This window comes from Pelophylax lessonae, assembly GCF_965119305.1.
Source record: "Pelophylax lessonae genome assembly, chromosome: 1".
NCBI lineage: Eukaryota > Metazoa > Chordata > Amphibia > Anura > Ranidae > Pelophylax > Pelophylax lessonae.
Window position 1 is genome coordinate 855,703,107 of NC_138768.1, and position 24,624 is coordinate 855,727,730.

The window sequence follows — 24,624 nt, forward strand, 5'->3', positions numbered from 1 at the left end:
AGGTTCAGTTTGACCTTCCCAGATGACAAGTTTATATTTAAGCAGATTATAACTGACACAAACCAAAATAAATGTCCAATACACAGTGAAGAAATCAGTCTCAATGTGGAATGCATGTTACCCTCTCCATTGGTTTCCTGAGTTTGTTTCACCCATCAATGGAAAGGCTGCACTCCACAGACTACTTGAACTATTTGATACAACCAAGTCTTTCTTCCCGATTATGAGCTAAACTCTACCGACGTTGATGCAGTCCAAAGAATGGACACTTCTAGTTTTGCCAAGATCTGGAGGGCCAATCCACGAGAATGCAGTCTCTGAGAAATAATATTAAAGCAACATCACCAGAACTAGACGGAGAGTATAGACTATATGGTCCTGGCCAAGTCGTGATGGGTCAAAAGACAAGGTCACATGATGCTTTTACAAGTCATCAGTTATGATTATGTCCTGGGCACGGCCACTGCTGACTTGTTTTTAAAAAAGAGTTGAGGCTCCATTCCGGTCATCCTCATGCTAGCTTCTCTATTTGGTCAGCCACTGGCCAAGAACAAGCATCTCCACATCAGGCTTCTGACTCCATAAATGCAAGTCAGTAACTTACCAGTTAGAAAAGCAAGGGTAAGAATTAGTCTCAAAGCTGCCACTTTTAAAGTCAACAATTACAGGTTGCATTTTTTTTTTATATCAGGACAGGTCCCCTTTTAACTCATGCAACAGCTCAAATTACATCTACTTGCTGCCAGGTTTGCAGCTGCCTACTGGCCTGAAAAGGCAGCTTCTCATACAGAAGCATGGTCGGTAAATGGTGTAGAGGCACTCAATGGGATCAGTTCTCACTTAAGCAAACCAGACACAAAGATAGGTGGTAACCCAATGCAACCAAACTAAACTTTTTTTTTTTTTTTCATCTTTTAAGCTGCATTCAGATTGGCTGTCGTGGGTCCACGCACAGCAATAAATAAGCTCAATCTAGTATCGGAAGTCCCTCCCCCAACCCAAAGTGCCTTGTATTGCTTTGACATATTGGGGTTGATTTTCTAAAACTGGAGAGTGCAAAATCTGGTGCAGCGGTGCATGGAAACCAACCAGTCTCTTTGTCAATGCTTAATTGAGCAAGCTGAAGTCAGAAGCTGATTGACTACCATGCACAGCTTCTCCAGATTTTGCACTCTCCAGAAAGTTTTAGAAAATCAAGCCCACTGTGTTTGTTCCCAACGCCGTTCCATTTAACTGAACAGTTTTACCAAAAAACATGGAAGTGACCAAAAGGCCTGAATTTGGCACAAAGTCCTTTTTATTGCTAAGCCATAATTTGCCTAAGCTGTACATATGTCCAACACAAATATATACACCTTGGAAAGAAAAAAATTGTGCTAATGCAAGAAGTGCAATGCTGATACAGCAATAATTTTCATTAGGTTACTTTATACAAAATGGAAGCAAGATGAGAGAATCTCCAGCAGGAAAGGGGCAGCTGGTAGGGCTGAAGAAACACTTATGAGAAATCTAAGCTGCGGGTGGGTAGACTGTCCTGTCAAAAGTAATATTTCAGTTTTTGGAGGAGTGGATAGATGTTGGCCTTACATATTTAAGGACTTCCAAAGTTTCAATGCTTCAAAGTTTTTTCCTCTGTGGCCACCCACCTTGGAATGGACCCACTCCTCAAAATATGAAAAAAAAAAATATCCAGCAGGAAAAGCAGGAACACTTTCAAGATGGCTGCAGTTGAAAAAAAATATATGATACAGGTAGTATAATTCCCAAGCAAACATTGGCTAAATGTGGACTGGCCACCTAACTTTTTCATGAGCAGAAACAAAATAGGATACAGAAGCATGGTCGAGAAATGGTGCAGAGGCACTCAATGGCAACTTGACAAGTTCCCACATGAACAAACCAGACACAAAGATAAAGATAGGTGGAAACTCAAGATAAAGCAAAACAAAAAAGCTTTTATCTTTATTCTAAACTGAAGAAAGTTGCATTCTGATTGGCTGTTGTGGGCCCACAAGGTTACCACCTGTATAAACCGAAAGACACTATTTCAGTCATTCTTCCAACTGATCACCAATGTAAGGGGCATTTTTCCAATTGACCTACAATAAATTACATTTTAGCAAAGGTTCTGTGAGACCTGAAAAACGATTTCAAAAAGTCAAAAAAATTCAGCTCTAAGATGCCAGCCCCTACCTTCAATGGTCAAAAGGCCTTCTATAGGCTTGTCTGATTTAGTGTGACTAGAGCATTACTTTCACTGACTTTTTGGCTTGGACCACACTGCCAGTCTACACTCTGTTCAAAAGGAGTGCCCTTAATGGCCACCAAAGCACTCTCATTGGGCAGGAGAGTAGCAGTTGATAAGGATTATCCCAAACTTAGAATAGCTGACAACCTCACATAAGGATGCTGACTTCTCATTGTCCCCAATGGTAAAATTGATCTACTGGAGTTTGTTTATCCATCCACCAAAACAAATACCAGTGAACTAGCCATTAAGGTAGTTTGACAACTGTAAAAGAGATGGCACAGGCCTCATCTGTCCACAGTGGCCAACATGTAAAATGTAATCTAGATTTCACAACTATGTCAAAATGGCAGTATGAAGGTTGTGATGGCAAAGCTTCCTGTCATGCCACAGCCTTAATCAATGTCAGATAACCTAAAACTCTTTGGAGAAAGTAAAGAACTCTACAAAGAAAACTGCAATAAATCTTGGTAAGCCAGTATTTGTGTAAACTCATCACTCTGCATTCAGACCTGTCCAACTAAAGCAATGTTGCGTACCAAGGAGTGTGTCACTGCAACCACAAGGCAAATAATGTCGAACAGCAAACACTGGAGTGTAAGATTGGAATTACCACACCGGACTGGAAGTGGTCAGCAGGTTTAACACCGCAAACTAACCCTGCAGCTGCAATTAATGCATTCGGGTGCCTTATATTGCCCCACTGTGCTGCAGGAACCCCCTAAAAATGTAAGCTTAACAGAGAAAAATGGGGTTGATTTACGAAAACTGGAGAATGCAAAATCTGGTGCAGCTCTGCAAAGAAACAAATCCGCTTCCAGGTTTTATTGTCAAAGCTTAGTTGAACAAGCTGAAGTTAGAAGCTGATTCGCTAACATGCACAGCTGCACCAGATTTTACATGCACCCAGTGGGTCTACTGATAATGTACAGTGCAGCAAGAAAGGAATTTTCTGAGAAAAGCATGGAAGCTGCCCTTTGACTATTTCACACATGCCTGTTGCCCGGCTATCAAGTTGACCCTTCACGTTTCACGCTTACCTCTCTAACTTGAAAACTTTGAGTCAATAACCCAAATGAAAGCGCAGAAGAGAATTTCTGACTTTTCTTGCTTGCAATTTGCAACCCTAGGTCTTCCAGTAGCCTGTAAAAAAAGTGTCCTGTGACTAAGGTACTAAGGTCTGCGACTAAGGTACTAAAGCCAGTTGATAAACAACCAGCATTGTTAAAAGGTCTGCAATGGCTGCCTCCATGGTTCTCTATATTTCTTAAACTTGTATGCGATGAACAAGGAGCTGGCTACTGAAATACATAGCACAGGGTCTCAGAACAGAGCAAGAAATGCTTTGCTACATTAAAATAGCATGCGGTAGGCACGGTGATGGATCATTTTTCATCAAACATAACAAATTTGTTGCATTTTACATTCCATTTCATGTAAGCCTGTCGCAAACCTACGCAATTCAACCTGAACTTACAATGAAAAGGCGCATGAGCAGCAGTGAAAAACAAATGCAAAGGGGATCCAGGGCCATGCCGAGGAGTAAGAAAGAGAGGTGACTGCCTTGTGCACTTTATCAGGAAGGCAGCCACAAAGGGCAGAACCTGTAACCTATGCATCTGAAGTGGTTCACAGCTTTTGTGGGGGGGGGGGGGGGGGGGGGTGCATACTTTGGCCTTTTGACCTTGTCCCGGCACTTTCCAATGAAAGTTGTATACACAACTTGACTGCTTCTGTGAAACTTAAGCTCGACTTCCCATCACTTGAACCCCTGTATTGGTCAATGAGAACCCCTGTCTTGTTACAGATTTACCAGGTTGGGGGTTACAGTTTGGAGGGATTAGGGTCAAGTTCTTGTCTTTTCAGATTGGAGTATAAAACTTAAGACTTAAATCTCTGGATCTGTTAATTATTTTGACCAGCACTTTTCAATGGTGCCAATATTGGATCTGCTAATTATTTTGACCAGCACTTTTCAATGGTGCCAACATATTGTGCATTTGCTTCATCATGGGGTGGGTCCTAACACTCCAGTTTGTGACAGCTTTAAGTCAGATGTAGAAAAAGTCGTCCATATCCGACAACGCCCCAAAAGCCTCCACTGGTGTAAGGAATCAAGACGGTTTAATTGAATTTATGGCAGGGCAAGCTGCAACCACAACTTGGATACATGAACTCTGACCAAATTTTAGGAACTGATCACCCTATTCCACTTTAAAGCAGAGTAAGGAGTAAACTATAGAGAAAAAAGAAAAAGAAAACACCCATATGGATTCCCCTAGGAGGTAGACAAGACTGTGCTCTAGCTCATAGTGTCTTCCAACACCGAAGCAATAACTTGATAGAGTAAGATGTTGAGCCGGAAACTTGTTTTTCCAAATCAGTTACTTTAAAAAGAACGGGCCGAGTGTAAAAATGCAGCAGCTTACATATTTGGGCAATAAGCCCTAGTGATTAAGGCTAACTGCTAAAATGCATTAGCGGTTACATTTTTTACACCGTGCCCATTATTAATAAAGTCATTAGTTCGGAAGAACGAGTTGCCAGCTCTCCATCTTACCCAAAAAAAATTAGTAAACTACCTGAAGATGCTTGGGCAGGGGGTCCAGTAGCATGAAATGTCTGACATAACATGGATGATACTATGGATATATGTATGATACTATGGAGACAGCTGAACCAAAGTTCAGGATTTAGCCTAGTGACACAAGATTGGTGACAATACAAGTGTACAGCTATGGGGACACTTGAATGCTATCAAGTCTAGATAAAATGTATGCAGCATCTAGACATAAAATCCATTTAATAAATTGGTGTGCGTATGCGTAATAACATTCATCCTATGTAAAGTTCCTTAGAAGTGGCATCGCTTGGGAAACTTCGTCAGATATCACTCTATACAAGTTTGAGGACTTTAGTACACATAGCTGTGGGTGTTATTAGCAGCTCTATCATAATGTCTAAATAATGGTATAGTGGTCCTCAAATATTTGAATCAATCTTGTGTGGTGTACACTAAGCGCAGTGTTAGGCCAGGCTGAAGACTTGTTTATAATAATCAAGGAGTGAAACTGAGCTATGATAGCATTTGAATGTGTCGAAAAGGATGCTCAGCACCATATTGTTGTTTCTTATGGCAAAAGAGTTGAAGGCCACCTGTACAAGTCATGGCTAGGAGTCCTCAACCAACGTGAGCTTAACAGTCACTTATCCACAGGGGATACAGTATTAACTTTTAACTAGAGACCTTTCCACCATTTTTCATCAGGTCCCCCCCCTTTAGCTTTTATTTCATGATCTCCAGAGGAACCTGGAGAAGTGCAGGTGCCTGGTCCATAATGCGCACCAGAAGTTTGTCTATGTAGTCTTCCAATTCCCGCATGTGGATATCTTTATTCTCCAGCTCGGCCTCTCGCTGCAGTAACATCTTGATCAGCTCGTCATGGGTCAGGTGATAATATTTGGCTGCCTGGTCTGGAGAGGTCACATCCTAAAATAATTAAACAAAAAAAAAAAACAAAGTATGTAACTGCAACTTCTACACAATTAGAAGATAAAAAAAAAATACCTTGTCTGAGCACATGGGAAGGTCATTCCATTAAATCATACATCTCACTAGTGTATGTTAAAAAGAGTAATATAACCAACTTTGTATTATATGCCAATATGCAAAATATGTTAATCACTTTTTAAGCATCCTCAGCCATCTGTTGTCTTCTTGTTGAGTTCAATGAGGAGGCAGCCAAACGTACTGTATGTGAACACCTGACCATCACACCTATATGACCTTGTTTGACATCCTATGCCAAAACCAAATGGGAAGACAGCAGAACATATGAACTCCTAACTAGGGATGATCGAACGGTTCGGGTCGTCCATCGTTTCGACCCGAACATTGGGTGTTCGAAATTCGGTCAAATTCCGAACTTTTTGCTGAAAAAGTTCGGAATTCGGCAACCAGAACCGACCAAAATGCAATGGGACAGGAAATGGGCTTTAAAAGCCAGTGATTGGACCAGAACCATCAGTAAAAGCCAATTGAGGGGGCAGGAGAATGCTAGGAATGTGATTGGAGTGACTAGGGGGTCCAGAGGCCAATCATTAGTGAATACGCCCCCCAGTATATAAGATAGCCCAGCCAAATTCATAGCATTGTAATACAGGGACGTGGAAGAGAGTGGAAGCAGTTCTGTTACTTCTGCTTCAAAGTGTCATTTAGCAATTATTAGTGTGAGGAAAGGCATATCTAGTGTAGTTAGGGTGCTATTTTCCACTTTAGTTAGATTCAAAAAATCTAGTTTCTGTAGGGAAAGTGTTAAGTGCCAGGGTGACCGTAGTGTAGTGTAGGGTGAACTGACTCTTGACTGCTATGGCAGGGTGACCAAACCCTTCCATGTCAGGGTGACCGCTATAGAGAAAACATTGTTTCTCTTAGGTCACTTACAGAACAGGGATATGGCTTCTCGCCTGTCACCCTGCTTTTTGCTGCAGGCGTTTATAGGGCTTTTTTGAGGACATGTTTGGAGTCAGGCATGACATCTGAACTTCTGTATAGGGGTATATATACACACACACATATGTATGTATATATACATCTACACATATATAGGTGTGAAAGTAGCAGAACACTATGCTTGCGCTTATGAAATAATTAACAGGCATATGGCTCCGCTCCTATAACACCTATATATGTGTAAGTGTATAAATACATATAAGTGTGTGTGTGTGTATATATACCCCTATACACAAGTTCAGATGTTTTGCCTGCCTCCAAAGACCCCAAAAAAATGCCCAAAAAAAAAAAAAAAAAACGCCCAGGTGTGTTATTGCAGGCATTTTTTTTGGGCATTTTTTTGGGGTCTTTGGAGGCAGGCATAACATCTGAACTTCTGTATAGGGGTATATATACACACACACACACTTATATGTATTTATACACATCCACATATATAGGTGTGATAAGAGTGGAGCCATATGCCTGTTAATTATTTAATTAGCACAAGCATAAGGTTCTGCTACTTTCACACCTCTATATGTGTAGGTGTATTTATACATAGTGTGTATATATACCCCTACACAGAAGTACAGATGTTATGCCTGCCTCCAAAGACGCCCAAAAAATGCTCAAAAAAACGCTTGCTACAAATAGTGGAGCCATATCCCTGTTCTATATTAATTCTAATACAAAAACTTTTTTTTATGGTTCTGGACATGCTACAGAGCCGACACGTCACAGGTACACTTTTTTAGACCCCCCAGACACTAAATCTAAAGAAATCGTTTTTTTTTTAAAATGTTTTTTCAATAATTGTCTCTATCAAAAATGACAATTTTTAAGAACTTTTTTTTGTGTGATTAATAGTCCCTGGGGCATGACCCAGAACCCTAGGCACTTTTTAGGGGCATTTATTGGGTTTTAGGGCTTCAAAATGGTGTTTTTGGATTACCGAATTTCGGGTCCCATTGATTTCAATGGGGTTCTGAAATCCGGGCTGAACTTTCGGGAAGTTCGGGTGTTCTGGTCGAACCGAACTTTTGAAAAGTTCGATCATCCCTACTCCTCACCACCACTTCTATATGAGCTTGTTGGACATCCCATGCCAAAACCAAAATGGGAAGACAGCAAAATGTATCTGGACACCTGGCCATCACCTCTACAGTGAGGGGAAAAAAGTAATGTGATACCCTGCTGATTTTGTACGTTTGCCCACTGACAAAAATGATCAGTCTAATTTTATTTTATTTTAACAGTGAGACATAACAAAAATATCCAGAAAAACCCATTTAAAAAAGTTATAAACTGATTTGCATTTTAATGAGTGAAATAAGTATTTGACCCCTTCACAAAACATGACTTAGTACTTGGTGGCAAAACCCTTATTGGCAATCACAGAGGTCAGACGTTTCTTGTAGTTAGCCACTAGGTTTGCACACATCTCAGTAGGGATTTTGTCCCACTCCTCTTTGCAGATCCTCTCCAAGTGATTAAGGTTTTGAGATGGATGTTTGGTAACTCAAATCTACAGCTCCCTCCACATTTTTTCTATGGGATTAGGGTCTGGAGACTGGCTAGGCCACTCCATGACCTTAATGCGCTTCTTCTTAAGTCACTCCTTTGTTGCTTTGGCTGTGTGTTTTGGGTCATTGTCATGCTGGAATACCCATCCATGACCCATTTTCAATGCCCTGCCTGAGGGAAGGAGGTTCTCACCCAAGATTTGACAGTACCTGGCCCTGTCCCTCATCCATTTGATGCGGTGAAGTTGCCCTGTTCCCTTAGCATAAAAAAAACCCCCAAAGCACAATGTTTCCACCTCCATATTTGACGGTGGGGATGGTATTCTTGGGGTCAAAGGCAGAAAGGCAGCATTCCTCCTCCTCCAAACACGACGAGTTGAGTTAATGCCAAAGAGATTAATTTTGGTCTCATCTGACCACAACACTTTAACCCAGTTCTCCACTGAATTATTCAGATGTTCATTAGCAAACTTCAGACGGGCCTGTACATTTGCTTTCTTAAACAGGGGGACCTCGATGGCGCTGCAGGATGTTAGTCCTTCACGGCATAGTATGTTACCAATTGTTTTCTTGGTGACTATGGTCCAAGCTGCCTTGAGATCATGGACAAGATTCTTCCATGTAGTTCTGGGTTGATTCCTCACTGTTCTCATTATCATTGAAACTCCACGAGGTGAGATCTTGCATGGAGCCCCAGACCGAGGGAGATGGACAGTTATTTTGGGTTTTCTCCTTTTCCGAAAAAAATGCACCAACGGTTGTCACCCTCTCACCAAGCTGCTTGGCGATGGTCTTGTAGCCAATTCCAGCCTTGTGTAGGTCTACAATCTTGTCCCCGACATCCTTGGACAGCTCTTTGGTCTTGCCCATGGTGGAGAGATTGGATTCTGATTGCTTCTGTGGACAGGTGTCTTTTATACAGGTAACAAGCTGAGATTAGGAGCACTCCCTTTAAGAGTGCTCCTAATCTCAGCTTGGTATCTATATAGAAGACAACCTGGGAGCCAGAAATCTTGCTGATTGATATTGGATCAAATACTTATTTCACTCATTAAAATTCAAACCAATTTATAACTTTTTTGAACTTCGTTTATCTGGATATTTTTTTTTTTATTCTGTCTCGCATTGTTAAAATAAACCTACCATTAAAATTATAGACTGATCATTTCTTTGTCAGTACAAAATCAGTAGGGGATAAAATACTTTTTTCCCCTCACTGTATACGAGTTTGTTGGGCATTCCGTGCTGAAACCAAATAGGAAGACGGCAGAACATAGTATGTGAACACCTGGCAACCACTTCTATACGAGCTTGGTGAACATCCCTATCCAAAACCATAAACATTGTTATGGAGATGTGCTCCTTTGCATCTATAACAACCTTCACTGTTCAAAAAAAAAAAAAAAAAAAGGCTTTTCATAAGATTGGAGTGTCCATTTGAGTGGGGATTTGAGCACATTAAGAATTTGTGAGCAAAGGTACTAAGGTGGGGTAAGTAGACATGGCTTGCAATTGGCATTCTAAATCATCCCAAAGGGGTTTAGCAGGGTTGAGGTCAGGGCTCTGTGTAACCCACTTGAGTTCCTCCACACCAAACTCATCCATCAATGCCTTTATGGACTTCAAAGCTTAAGGTGCCGCTCTAGACGTGCCTCTCACTATCCGGGTGCAGGCGGAAGAAAGAGCTCGTCCCGGCAAATTCCTAATGAAAAAACATCCAACTGCATCACACCAACTCAGTATGTGTCTGTAGTAATAAACGGCTTCAGCCCAGCTGCATCCAAGCCATGTTCCTCGATGAGGTTCTCCCCACCCAAAGGGCTTATTTATGGAGGCTGGTGAGCGGCAGTTGGGTGTTTTTTTTCATTAGGACATGTCTATATGGAGCAGACTTTGTACACAGGGGCACAGAAAAGGACCTTCACCAAATGGTTACCACAAGGTTGGAAGCACACAATTGTCTAAAAACTTATGTGTATACAGAAGCAATAACTTGGCCCTTCCCTTAAAACCCAAGAATGCCATCATTTGGTGGGTTGTCCACATCAGTTTGACCATAAAATGTATATAAAACATGGTCTATCGCCTGGATGAATATGGCACTGCACCTTAAAAGTCCTAGGCTCATCTCCTTTATGGCCTCACACCCCCAAATGTATGCTGGTACCACTAGATGACCAGCTTTAGGTCTTAAAGAGCTATAGCGCCAGTGCAGTGCCCATTACTACTATATGTATATAGGACTCACTATGTAAAGAATACACACAAACACACACCGCACCTTTGGGACTAGTAGCTAAAATAACCTCCAGCTCTCAGGGGGTTGTGGGAGATCCATGGAGAATTTTCCACATATTGCAGTGTAAGCAGAGTTCATTAAACTTGTCACACCCTGTCACATCTCATCATGCAACCAATATGACGCCAGGGACCATTATGTACATTGGGGACCTCCATCCTACAGGCCTCCTCCATCCAGTCGCACTCTGGGAGGGAGATAATTAAATTTATTATCACTGCCGATACCGGGGGGGGGGGGGGGGGAGCAATTTACAGATGGCATGTCCCTAGTCCCTAATAGAGTGGCACGTGCATTCAGTGTGCAATGCAGCCAGGTGTCTAAGCTACGATTGGGGCATGGGGACGACAACAAGCCAATGGTGTGGGATGGCACCTTGGGGTGTCTTGCAGCACCCTTAAAATTGGATTAGGCTGGCTTTCATTGCTGCGGTCTGCTTGTTAGAGTTTGGGTTCCAAAGCCCTATTGTATGCGCAGTGTGAGAGCTCTGGGAGGATTCCTGTTACATCATATAATGCATCCTAGGTGCTTAACCAGCACCTATTTTAAAGCAGAACTCAAGCCTTAGAAAGATTAAAGAGCACAGCCCAGCATTCCTGAAAAAAAAAAAAAAAAAACTTTGACTTTAGTACTTGCCTTCCATTACCCACTTGTCCTTTGCACATCCATTGCCCCAGCAGATGGCCTCCTTTTTTGGAGTTGAACAATGTTTGTTAACCACTTCAATACCGAGCAAATGCCCCCCCCCCCCCACTCCCCTTCCTGCCCAGGCCAATTTTCAGCTGAGAGCGCTGTCACACTTTAAATGACAACTGCACGATCGTGCAATACTGTGCCCAAATTAAAGGTTTATAATTCTGCTACATTTCTTTAGTGAAATAGCCCAAATCAGTGTATATTATTTAGTCTGTAGGAAAGTTAGAGTCCACAGACTATGGTATATATATCTGAAAATCGATTTATCCTGATGTACTGACGTCTTATCTCATTTCTTGAGGCCCAAAAATGCCAGGACAGTACAAATTAACAGATCAACCGATTATCGGCAAAGCCAATATATCGAGGGCCGATATGCACTTTCCCCGATATATCGGAATCGGCTTTTGATTTATCGATATTGCCGATATTTCAGGGAAAGTGCTTGTACCGGAGTGATGCCTGCAGCATGAGGCATCACCCCGGTATCGGTGTCCATAGCCGACGGTCGGCTGTCTTGCAATGACAATCGATGCGGCTGAGAAGCCGCTCAGCTGTCATTCCAAGGAGCGGGAGGGGACGTTTACCCCCCCCCCCGCTACCTTCCACAGCTCGTCCGGGTCTCCCGTCCCAACGAGAGATCCGGGAATCCTACCTTCACTGCCACCGTCTGACCCAGGTCTCCATTTCTTTGAATTCGGCACCGCTGCGTACCCGGAGCCGAATTAAAAAAACTTACAGCATTCAACAGCCAAACTTGGCGTTTTGAAAGCTTTTAAGTGCAGAGGAGGGGTTTGGGGTCTTTTACGCCCCCAGATCCCTCCACAACAGTACCTGTAAACATTTTATATAATTTGTTTAATATATATATATATATATATATATATATATATATATATATATATTTATTATTTTTTTTTTATGTCGAAAAATATCGGCAGCTATCGGTATTGGCGGTAAAAAAAACGATATCAGTTGATCACTTGTACAAATACCCCCCAAATTACACCTTTTTGGAAAGTAGACAGTCCAAAGTATTTAGTACGAGGCATGGTGAGTTTTTTTGTCACAGTTTTTGGAAAAATTAGGAAATTCAATGTATTTTTTTTTTTTTCATACTCATACAGTCACCAGTGCAGTACAGCATCATCATAAAATGGGTGTGGAAATGATCAGGAACACTGACTGTGACAGTATGTAAAAAAAAAAAAATGGAAATAATAATAATAATAATAATTCCTACAGATGGGCTTTCGTGGAAAAAAAAATAAAAATAAAGCAAATAAAATATATTAGCATTTACAATTGCTACACCTACCATGTTTAACTTCAGGTTCCTAAAAATTTTTTTTTTTTTTTTTGCAGCACTGACATTTTCTGTAAAATTCAATGCAAAATGGCAAACTGGATGTGTTCTGTACACACGTGGTGCAATGTAATTTCCTGCTTGTGCGATTGGCTCACTGATTACCTAGAAGTCTGCACTAAGATACAAGTCAGATTTTAGGGACCCTCTGCAATAGGAATTTCCGTTTTGGTGAAATACTCCAAGAGTTAAATACTTCTAAAGGGATGCAGACCCTGCTGCTTTATTCATTGGAATACTGAGTGCACCAGGTGATAAACCAGACCATCCCATTCAGAATCAGTCTGCAAAGGACACTGTGAAACAAACTATTTCTTCAAATCAACAAAAAGGTAGGAATCTGCTACGAAGTTTGTCGAAATTCCTGCAATGTACATAAGTCACCGAGGAGTAGGGTTGATTTTTTTTTTTTTTTTTTCACCCAAAAGTGGAGTTACTCTTTAAATCTTTGAAAGAACTAAACTCATACATGATCACCGTAACCACTTGCTGCCTGCTAACCGTACAATTACGGCTAGTGGGCGGCACAGCAACGTACTGGTACATCCTGGTATTTGGGCACACGTGCACAAGCTCCCTGCTGATCTGTGCTGTGATTAGAGACACCGGGTGAGTTTGTCAGCAGGTTACAGCCAATGATTTTGGCTGCACACCTGCTTATCTACTGTGGTTCTTGGTTTAAAAACACGCAAAAACACAGAACAGGGATCTGGCTGTTTCTTCTCCCATAAAGCACAGCCAGATCCTGTGAGTAAAAATCTCTTCTGAGCACCGCGGTCACCCATTTGTGCCATTAGTACAGTGTCAGTGCACAGTATTCTCACTGATCACTGTATTAGCGTCACTAGCAATGTCATGGTAAGTTCGTGTCCCTCCCAGCCAGTGTCAGTTAGCGCCAGTTAGCCAATCACACTATCAAAGTCACACCAAGTCACTGACATTACAAGTATAGCTTCTATAGCTGCGTAAATTCCAGGATACAGGTGCATCTCCTAAAATTAGAATATCATCAAAAAAGGTAATTTATTTTCAGCCATTAAATTCAAAAAGTGAAATTAATATTTTATACAGATGCCTTACACAAAGAGTGATCCATTTCAAGCATTTCATTTTAATTTTGAGGATTAAGGCTTACAGCTAGTGAAAACCCAAGTTTCCACAGTCAGTGATGATTTGGGGAGCCATGTCATCTGCTGGTGTTGGCCCACTGTGTTTTATCAAGTCCAAAGTCAGTGCAGCCCTCTACCAGGAAATTCTAGAGCTCTTCATGCTTCCCTCTGCTGATCAGCTTTATGGAGATGCTGATTTCATTTTCCAGCAGGACTTGGCGTTGCCCACACTGCCAAAACTACCAATACCTGGTCACATGATCATGGTATCACTGTGCTTGATTGGCCGGCAAACTCGCCTGACCTAAACCTCATAGGAGAATCTGTAGGGTATGGTCAGGAGGAAGATGAGACACCAGACCCAACAATGCAGATGAGCTGAAGGCCGCTATCAAAGCAACCTGAGCTTCCATAACACCTCAGCAGTGCCACAGGCTGATCACCCCCATGCCACGCCGTAATTCATGCATAAGGAGCCCCAACCAAGTATCGAGTGCATACTATACTGTGCATGGACATACTTTTCAGTAAGCCAACATTTCTGTATTAAAAATCCCTTTTATTTTTTTTTTTTTTTCTTAATGGTCTTATGTAATATTAAAATTTTCTGAGATACTGAATTGTGGGTTATCACTTGCTGTAAGCCATAATAAAAATTAAAAGAAAAGAAATGCGTGAAAAATAAATCTCTCTGTGTAATGCATCTGTACAAAAATATATAAGTTTCACTTTTTGAATTTAATTACTGGCAAAGTAACTTTTTGATGTTAGTCTAATTTTAAGAGATGCAGCTGTATGTATGTATGTATGTATGTATGTATGTATGTATGTATATACACATACATATATATATATATATATATATATATATATATATATATATATATATATATATATATATATATATATATATATATATATATATATAAAAAACACACCCACACCATAGTTATGCATACATAGTTTGTAGGTGCTATAACTTTCACACAAACCAAATATACACTAACTGGGTTTATTTATTTTTGACTAATGACATGTAGCAGAATAGATTTTGGCCAAAATTTATAAAGAAAATTTAATTTTATGGGATATGTTTTATGGCAGGGTAGGAAACTTTTTCGACATATTCGGTCTTTATTCGTTTATATAATAAAAAAAAAAAAAAAAAAAAAAAAAAAAAAAGCATCCAGAGGTCAAGTGGTTAAAATCTATACCCTACTACCAGTGTTTCACAATGTTTTTCCCAATTGCTATACCCTTTAAAAAGTATGCTTGTGGCACCCCAGGCTAAAATGTAAAAAATTAAAAACACTTTACTTCCCACTAATGGGGAATCTAAACATGACACTATGCCAGTGTTGGTGAACCTTGGCACCCCAGATGTTTTGGAACTACATTTTCCATGATGCTCAACTACACTGCAGAATCCTTAGCATCATGGGAAATGTAGTTCCAAAACATCTGGGATGCCAAAGTTCGCCATCACTGCTCTATGCACTCAACCTCCTTGATGTAACCAACTTCACATCTGAAGCCTCCCGTTACACATTAGGCTCCCCTATCACATCAGAGTCTTCTCTATACATGAGAGGTCCTCCCATCACTTTAGAGTCCCCCGCCACCACAGATTCACCGATTTCCCCCATTCCCTGGATCAAGGTCCTCTCATCCATCTCTGATTCAAGGGAAACTGGGTCTCGTACTCACAGAACCCCAAGGGAACTCCAATGCCACTCAATGGCGTCACAACACCCTGTGGAGAAACCATGCCCTAACCACTCATCACAACCCACCTTGAGGCGGTCCAGCTCCTGCTTCTTGCTAGACGGATGTTGTCCTGTGGTCACATGTTTCAGCAACTCCAGACTACTGCTCAGCGCTGTGGACAAAACCGGCTTGTGCGCCTTCTTATCGGGGGCCGGTTCTGACAGTGCGGCACTGATGGGCTTTACAGGGTGTGGGCTGAGGAAAGAAATTAAAAAGGTCAACACATTTATCCAGCAGGATTTTAAGATCTATAAAAAAAAAAAAAAAAAAAAAAAAAAAAAAAAAGGAAGGAGGACGACGACGTCTATGACACAGTTACGCCCACTTCAAACAACGCACACTCATACTCTATTGGTAGCTCTGACATTCGGCCTGCCCCTGGGAAGACCTCATCGATGACGAAACGCATCGGGATTGGATGTTTTTGAAGACATCACGCTTGCTTAGCCATTACTCACGGCGTTCCTTTCTCAAGAGCTGACAGTCTGCTGGTTTTTAACTCATTTCTGCCTTTTTACAATTTATCGAAGGTAATTCTTATATATTTTAAATAAAAGGACTTCATGTTAGCAGGCTTCACTATGTTTATTTTTTTTATTCCCGATCCATTTGGAGCTGCTGCTGAGCAGCCACCGCCTATCTAGGATGCCGGGTTGTTTGTAATCTGCAAATGTATAGAAATCACAGGGAGCTACTGTGGGAGCAATCAGGCTTTTCAGCACCCAATGTTGGCCTCCTGTGTGGGTGAATGGTGTCTTTGCTGTCCCCAAGGCCACTCTTCCAGCGAGCAGAAGTACGCTCCAAAAAGGTACATAAAGGAAAGAGGAAGGCGCCTTTGAGCACAGTGTAAACCATTACATGAAATTAAGAATAACTTACATAATCATAAATGAAAGCAGGCATGATGGAACATCACAAGGAATCGTTCACAGGGCTCCCTACAGGCTCCCTTTCCCAGAGCTGTCCAGCAGCGTGGGGGGATGGAACGGAACAAACATGGAGCTCTGAGGGCATGGTGGAACGCACGCCTCGCTCATGGACCACAGGAACGTAGTGACGTTACGGGGCGGACACGCGTTTCAGAGCATGCGCTCACTGCGGTCCATCTTCAACCTGACTCCCGATACACATACGGGGAACTGTGGTTTAGGCTATCTATTTATCTGTGCCTGTAATCCAGCCTTTTAGCCCATGTTTGGGCAATAAAGAACTACGAAACCACACTATGAAGGGTCCGAGCTCCTTTTTTTGTCTTTGCACGGTAATTACGCCTTTGGAGCCACAAGGCAAGGAAGCAACCGGATCGTTTTTTCCTATGGGATCTCTCCCCGGTCAAGGTGACCATACAAGCTCATTTGCTCTTATTGCTATACAGCAAGTAAGATCAACTACATCTGGTGAGTTGGCAATCCATCTACCTCTCTGACACTTTGGGGTGTTTTTACCAACTATTTATCACCCACTGGGAAGGAATCTGGCAGACGGTTCATCTATCCTCTTCTCCTCAGAATTTCACAGAGCACTTTATAGGATATATTTATAATATATTCTCCTATATGAATACATTTTTTAATATATACAGTGCCTTGCGAAAGTATTCGGCCCCCTTGAACTTTGCTACCTTTTGCCACATTTCAGGCTTCAAACAATGATATAAAACTGTAATTTTTTGTGAAGAATCAACAACAAGTGGGACACAATCATGAAGTGGAACGAAATTTATTGGATATTTCAAACTTTTTTAACAAATAAACTGAAAAACTGGGCGTGCAAAATTATTCAGCCCCTTTAATTTCAGTGCAGCAAACTCTCTCCAGAAGTTCAGTGAGGATCTCTGAATGATCCAATGTTGATCTAAATGACTAATGATGATAAATAGAATCCACCTTTGTGTAATAAAGTCTCCGTATAAATGCACCTGCACTGTGATAGTCTCAGAGGTCCGTTTAAAACGCAGAGAGCATCATGAAGAACAAGGAACACACCAGGCAGGTCTGAGATACTGTTGTGGAGAAGTTTAAAGCCGGATTTGGATACAAAAAGATTTCCCAAGCTTTAAACATCCCAAGGAGCACTGTGCAAGCGATAATATTGAAATGGAAGGAGTATCAGACCACTGCAAATCTACGAAGACCTGGCCGTCCCTCTAAACTTTCAGCTCATACAAGGAGAAGACTGATCAGAGATGCAGCCAAGAGGCCCATGATCACTCTGGATGAACTGCAGAGATCTACAGCTGAGGTGGGAGACTCTGTCCATAGGACAACAATCAGTCGTATACTGCACAAATCTGGCCTTTATGGAAGAGTGGCAAGAAAAAAGCCATTTCTTAAAGATATCCATAAAAAGTGTCGTTTAAAGTTTGCCACAAGCCACCTGGGAGACACACCAAACATGTGGAAGAAGGTGCTCTGGTCAGATGAAACCAAAATCGAACTTTTTGGCAACAATGCAAAATGTTATGTTTGGTGTAAAAGCAACACAGCTCATCACCCTGAACACACCATCCCCACTGTCAAACATGGTGGTGGCAGCATCATGGTTTGGGCCTGCTTTTCTTCAGCAGGGACAGGGAAGATGGTTAAAATTGATGGGAAGATGAATGAAGCCAAATACAGGACCATTCTGACCTGATGGAGTCTGCCAAAGACCTGAGACTGGGACGGAGATTTGTCTTCCAACAAGACAATGATCCAAAACATAAAGCAAGATCTACAATGGAATGGTTCACAAATAAACATATCCAGGTGTTAGAATGGCCAAGTCAAAGTCCGGACCTGAATCCAATCGAGAATCTGTGGAAAAAACTAAAACTGCTGTTCACAAACGCTCTTCATCCAACCTCACTGAGCTCGAGCTGTTTTGCAAGGAGGAATGGGCAAAAATTTCAGTCTCTAGATGTGCAAAACTGATAGAGACATACCCCAAGCGACTTACAGCTGTAATCGCAGCAAAAGGTGGCGCTACAAAGTATTAACTTAAGGGGGCTGAATAATTTTGCACGCCCAATTTTTCTGTTTTTTATTTGTTAAAAAAGTTTGAAATATCCAATACATTTTGTTCCACTTCATGATTGTGTCCCACTTGTTGATTCTTCACAAAAAATTACAGTTTTATATCTTTATGTTTGAAGCCTGAAATGTGGCAAAAGGTCAAAAAGTTAAAGGGGGCCGAATACTTCGCAAGGCACTGTATTCACTAGATTTTTATATTGCAATATGGACTCTTATTTGGACTAATATGCACTATTATTGATTGGAATTATGTAATGTACACAGTGTAGTGTCCAACAGTATTTATTGTACTCAATATTTTTATTTTTCACCAATTTATATAGTGTAGCAAGCGCTGTTGGTTGGCTTTAGGGGTACTAATTTTTTCATCTATTTAACTTCCGTCCACAGCAGCTGATTTTTTAGCACATTTCATTTAGTCACATAGAGATTACACATCATATCACTTTGTTAACACAACCATTATTCTTTGGTGCGAGTGTAATTTATATATATAGTCCAATTCCATTTTTGCGGTTGGCGGTCAAAACATTCCTATCCTGAACGCAATTATTCCACGTTCAGGAGAGGGAGGTTGACCCTTTCCTAACCGCAGCAGCTTCTAAACTCTTGTAAGAGTCTGCGTTGTACATTAGCCCTAATGCCCCGTACACACGTGCAGATTATCTGAAGACTTGTCTGTAGACTTACCAAAACCATATAATATGAGGTCAAACCTAAACACTTTCAATTTGTATGCAATCCGGCAGGCCCTTGCACTACATAGAAAAGGTAAATCTGAAGACAAAAGTCTTCAGATAATCTGCACGTGTGTACGGGGCATTAGGGTGGCCATGCTCACTCCTCCACTGCATCTCTGGAGTGAGTCATGTTAGGGAGAGGGAGGAGGAGGAAGGAGGAGAAGGAGAAGAAGAAAACTAATTTGGCCATCAAATGCGAAGACTGGTAAGCTGCAATATTACATTTTGGTTTTGGGTATAGATTAATGACCTACAGCTATGCTGCAAAATTCACTTAGGCTGCATTTACACTTGAGCTGAGCGTCTTTGGTCATTTTACAGGCTTTTTTGATGGGCTTTGGATGCTTGAGTTTTTTATTGGCTTTTCTTTTTCCAATGAAAAGCTAGTTACTAGGGTAAAAAAAGGACACTTCATATTTTGAAAGCTCCCATTGAAGTCTGTTGTGACCAAAATGCCTGACCTTCAAAAGAAGATAATGCACCTTTTTGAACTACAAGCTTTAAGTGACACTACGCTGGGATTTTGGAATGGGACCTAAAGCATATTACGATTTGCTCATTGTTACGATAAAAATAAAATAAATAAATAAATAGTGTAGCACCCTCTAGCTTAAATAGTTTTTCTGCTAGTGTAGGTAAATTTAGTTTGGCTTGCAGCCAAGCCTGTGTTGAATCTGGGCCAGGGTTAGTGACTGGGAGGCTGGATACCTCATCAGGCAGGACCTCTGGTACCTCCTCCTACTTGCTGGAACCTGGTAGAAGCTTCCAGAAGAATGGGAGAAGGTTAGGAGGAGCTGCTTGGAGTATTGATGAGGGCCCCAGCCAAATCGGATCATGCCAGCAGGGGCAGTTGAGTGGAAGATGGAGAAGTGCTGTGGAGGCTGTTGGTGGCCCTTGAGGGTAACCCCCTAGTCTGGGCTTGGGGCTCGGGTGCTGGATGGATCCTCTACAACGCATGGAGGAATCCAGTCCTGGAGGCATGGGAGCAAGGAGAGGACAGCAGGAAAGAGTCAGCACGTCTAGAAGATCTCCATGTGAAGTCAGCTGGGGAATGTCAGTCTGGGAGGACTGTGGGGGAAGAAGCCAGGAGGGCCGGTGAAAGAGGCCGCTGCAGCCAAGGTGGGTTGACAGTGCCTGAAGAGGTGGTGCTGGGATCAGTAGCTACAGGAATGTAAGCTGGACACTGAACTTTGCTTCACAACCAAAGGGGCCCAGGGTCCCTGCCTGTAAAGGGCTTTTGCATAATCTGGTTAAGTGCCTTTTGTCAGATTCATTAAACAGTGTTTCAGCTGGGTCTGTGATTTTCTGCAAGCGAGTGCTGGAGTAAGAGGACTGTAAATAGAATGCATATAGAAAAGTTGTCCCTCTAGAGCAGGGGTCCTCCAGCTGTTGCGGAACCACACATCCCATGAGGCATTGTAAAACTCTGACATTCATAGACATGGCTAGGCATGATGGGAATTTTAGTTCCTGAACAAACTGGAGGGCCATAGTTTGAAGACCCCTGCTCTAGAGTTTTGCTAAAGTCAAGTGAACATCCCATAATTTCCCTATCTAAGTTTTATCCCCTCAAAAAAACAAGCACTGGATGGTTTCTTGACTCTGGGATATAGTGAAGATTCGGTGTGCCTGGCTGTGTAGAAGTGGGGGATCCCATTTCTTCTGCAGCTCCCACGTAGGGTGCGCTACAATAGGTTTCCAAAAGTATTACTGCAGAGATAATGAAATTCATGCATGCCATACTATCACTTTAAAGAAGAACTCCAGGTTTATTATGACTTTAAATAGTTTGTGTGGGCCAAGATGGCCCAAACTATATTCCATTACAGAATGATGCAACCGCTGGGTGCTCTGTAATATATTGCAGTAGCATTTACTACGAACTAAGTAGGTGGTGCTGTGTTCCAGCAGCTACGAAGGCGACCTCCAGGAACATAACTGAGTTGCAATGAGTGCTTCTCTGCCATTCAGGAGAAGTCTTGTATTTTTATCAATTAATACAAGGCTTCCTAGGATTGGCTGAAGTGGGGAGGTGGGCAGACAACATCACCATTTCCACCTTGACCAATAACCGGAAGCTCTATATTCATCTCTTTATTCTGGAAGCAGATGGGAAGTTCCCCGTACTGCTACCGAGCATATCGCCACCTACTGTATGTAGCTGATGCTACTACATTATTAGTACAACACACACAGCGACTGCATCAGTTAGTAGCGGAAATAGTCCGATTGGGCCAGATCGGTCCAAACAAATTATTTAATGCCAGAATGAATTTGGAATTCTACTTTAAGAGCTTGTTCACATGTGCGGATATTACTGCTGCCCCTCTGAAAAAAAGACTCCTGATGGATCGCTTTTAAGGCCCCTTTCACACAGACGTTGTGATGTGGTCCGCCTGTCTGTTTTTTTTTTTTTAGGCAGACCCAATGGGAACCTCCATTCTTTTCTATGGAGTGGATGGTGTAAAACGGACATGTGTCTCGGTCCCCTTCTGTCCACCGGATCGGATGGCAGTCGGGTGTAAACGGACCAGAAGAGAGATCTACTGCTGAGCACGTGGATCGCAGCTGCAGTCCGCCCCGTGTAAAGGGGCCCAAGAGGGCATTTGACAGACAGTGAGGAGTCGATCGGGCACCTTCTTAACCACTTCCTGCCCGTGCTATAGCTGAAAAATGGCTACAGCATGTAAACACACAAGCCGATAATCGGCTTTTCTTTCCTCACGCTAAAAGCATGAAGAGGGAGAAAGAGCCAATAAACGGCTTCTGTTAAAGAGACATTGGCACGCATAATCAGGGCACTGATTACCAGTGGCTTGATTATTGGTGCCGCCTCATCAGCGCACCGCCATCAGCGCTGCCTCATCAGCGCCCCGCCATCAGCGCCGCCTCATCAGCGCACCGCCATCAGCGCCGCCTCATCAGCGCACCGCCATCAGCGCTGCCTCATCAGCGCACCGCCATCAGCGCCGCCTCATCAGCGCCGCCTCCATCAGCGCCGCCTCCATCAGCGCCGCCTCCATCAGCGCCGCCTCCATCAGCGCCCCGCCTCCATCAGCGCCCCGCCATCAGTGGGGGAGAAAAATTACCTCTGCAAATTTTATAACTATGAAAAATGTTTTTTTTTTTGGTTTTAAATTTTTATTTTTTTTCTGTTTGTTTAGTCAAAAAAATAAAAAACCTTAGTAGGGATTAACCACTTGTTGACCGCCAGCAGTGCATATACTGCAACAAGTCCGCTCTATTGCACGAAATGACGTATCTGTACGTTGTCTCTTGAAATAGCCAGAAGGGGCACTCGCTGATTGGCCAGAGGGGGGAGCCTCCTGCAATCACAACACAAGACAGAACGGCGGTCTGCCGATGTAAACAAGGTATCCTGTGTTTCTGCTATTCAGGAACACAGATGTCTGTTCATCTAGTGAGCCCATCCCCCACACATTTAGAAAGCACCCCCTAGGGGCACACTTAACCCATTGATCGCCCCTGGTGTTAACCTAACCCCTTCCCTCCCAGTGTCATTATTACAGTAACAATGCATATTTTTAGCACTGATTATAGTAATGTCACTGGTCCCCCCAAAAGTGTCAGGTGTCCGATCTGTCTGCCGCAATGTTGCAGTCCCACTAAAACAAAAAAAATAAAAAAAAATTCGCTGATTGCCGCCATTACTAGTAAAAAAAATAAAAATAAAAAAATGCCACAAAGCTATCCCCTAGTTTGTACATGTAACTTTTGCACAAACTAATCAATATAGGCTTATTGGGATTTTTTTTTTACATAGAATACATATTGGCCTAAAGTGATGAAGAAACTTGTATTTTTTTACATTTTTTTTTATTGGATTAGCAGAAAGTAAAAAAAAAAAAAATGAGTTTGTAGCACATAAAATAAAAAAACACTGCAGAGGTGATCAATTACCAGCAAAAAAAGCTCTATTTGTAGTAAAAAAAGGACATCAATTTTATTGATGTGAATCAAAAGCAGGTTACTAGTTGGGTGGAGATGGGCAGGGCCATCTTACTGAATGGGCACGCTGGGCAGTTGTCCGGGGGCCCCCACTTGCCTGGGGGGCCTCACCTGCCTAGCAAACCAGCACCAATTTCCATGTGCATCCCGCCGACGATCTTAGCAGGTGGCAAGTGCCTGTCTACCCTGCGCTGCTGTCAGGCCACTGTGGTCATGGGGGGAGGGAGCCCACAACTGCAGAAATGGCTGTCCGCCTCCACTGGAACAGGAACACAGGACAGTCGAGTCTGACTCCCGTCCGTGTGTGTTCACCGAATCCAGCCGCCGAACCTGAAAGCTGTCATTAGCCTGGCACTGCTGTACCAATAAATATCGCCCTATTGATAATTTGCATTTTTATTCTCATGGGTGATTGTGTAGGCGGGGCCCCAGTGCACTGCATTGCCCGGGGCCCTTTAATGCTCTTAAGATGGCACTGAAGATGATTGTTGATGGGAGCACATTTTTCTGGTACTATTAAAAGTCCATGGGGACAAAATGGGGACAGGTTTGAATGAGCCTCAGTAAAAAAAAAAAAAAAAAAAAATGGAAACCTTGTGTAGAACATTGGTCAAGTGTAAAAGGGGAGGAGATTCTGATCAAATTGTCATTAAACCCACAAAAAAAAAAAGAAAAAAAAAGAAAAAAAAAAGAAAAAAAAAAAAAAAAAAAAAGGTCAGTGTATGCTGTACTACATGCTATTCATACTCCGTCACTATGCAAAAAATGGTTGATCCTGCAGTTTACTGTCCCTCCCTCCTTGTCCAAGTCCCCGCAGCAGCCTGAGATTGTGTAGACCAGCCGTTGCCGCATCTACTGAGCATGCTCCAGTTTCACTTTTCATTCTAAGCTGTTAATTTCCGGTTTGTATTTGTCTGATGATTTCATTTGTGTGATATTATCTACTTGCTGCCCGCCCGCCGCATATATATATATACACACATACACATATACACACATATATATACATACATACTGCAGCAGGCTGGCTCGGCTGCGGGAATCGCCGTACCTATATGGCGATCCTGCGGGAGTGATCCTGGAGGCGCGCGTGCCAGCGGGGAAGCAGATTCACAGGGTCGGTGGCCTCGATTGCTGCCAAGCACCAGCGACCGCTCCCCGTGGAGCGAGAACGGCGGTCTGCTGTTGTAAACACAGCAGACCGTTGTTCTCCCAGGAATCAATACAGAGCGTCTGTGATCCTCCTATTTAGGATCACAGGTCTCTGTATTGAGTCCACAAGCCCACCCCCCTCACAGTTAAAAAATACCCCTATGGCTCACATTTAACCCTTTGATTACTGTAGTGTCACTGGTCCCCCCAAAAGTGTCAGTTAGGGGTCCGATCTGTCCGTTGCAA

General features: G+C 42.4%; 1 protein-coding gene across 1 annotated transcript in view; it reads right to left on the bottom strand.

Moving 5' to 3' along the window:
• Positions 1-5,161: 5,161 nt before the first annotated feature.
• LOC309569660 (uncharacterized protein) overlaps positions 5,162-24,624 on the bottom strand; it is a 123,509-nt gene continuing 104,046 nt past the window's right edge. The window contains exons 5-6 of the mRNA XM_082275598.1: positions 15,530-15,698; positions 5,162-5,738 (exon numbers count right to left, since the gene is read on the bottom strand). Coding sequence (XP_082131724.1) covers positions 5,535-5,738; positions 15,530-15,698 — 373 coding nt within the window. The 3' untranslated portion in view covers positions 5,162-5,534. The remainder of the gene's footprint in view (positions 5,739-15,529; positions 15,699-24,624) is intronic.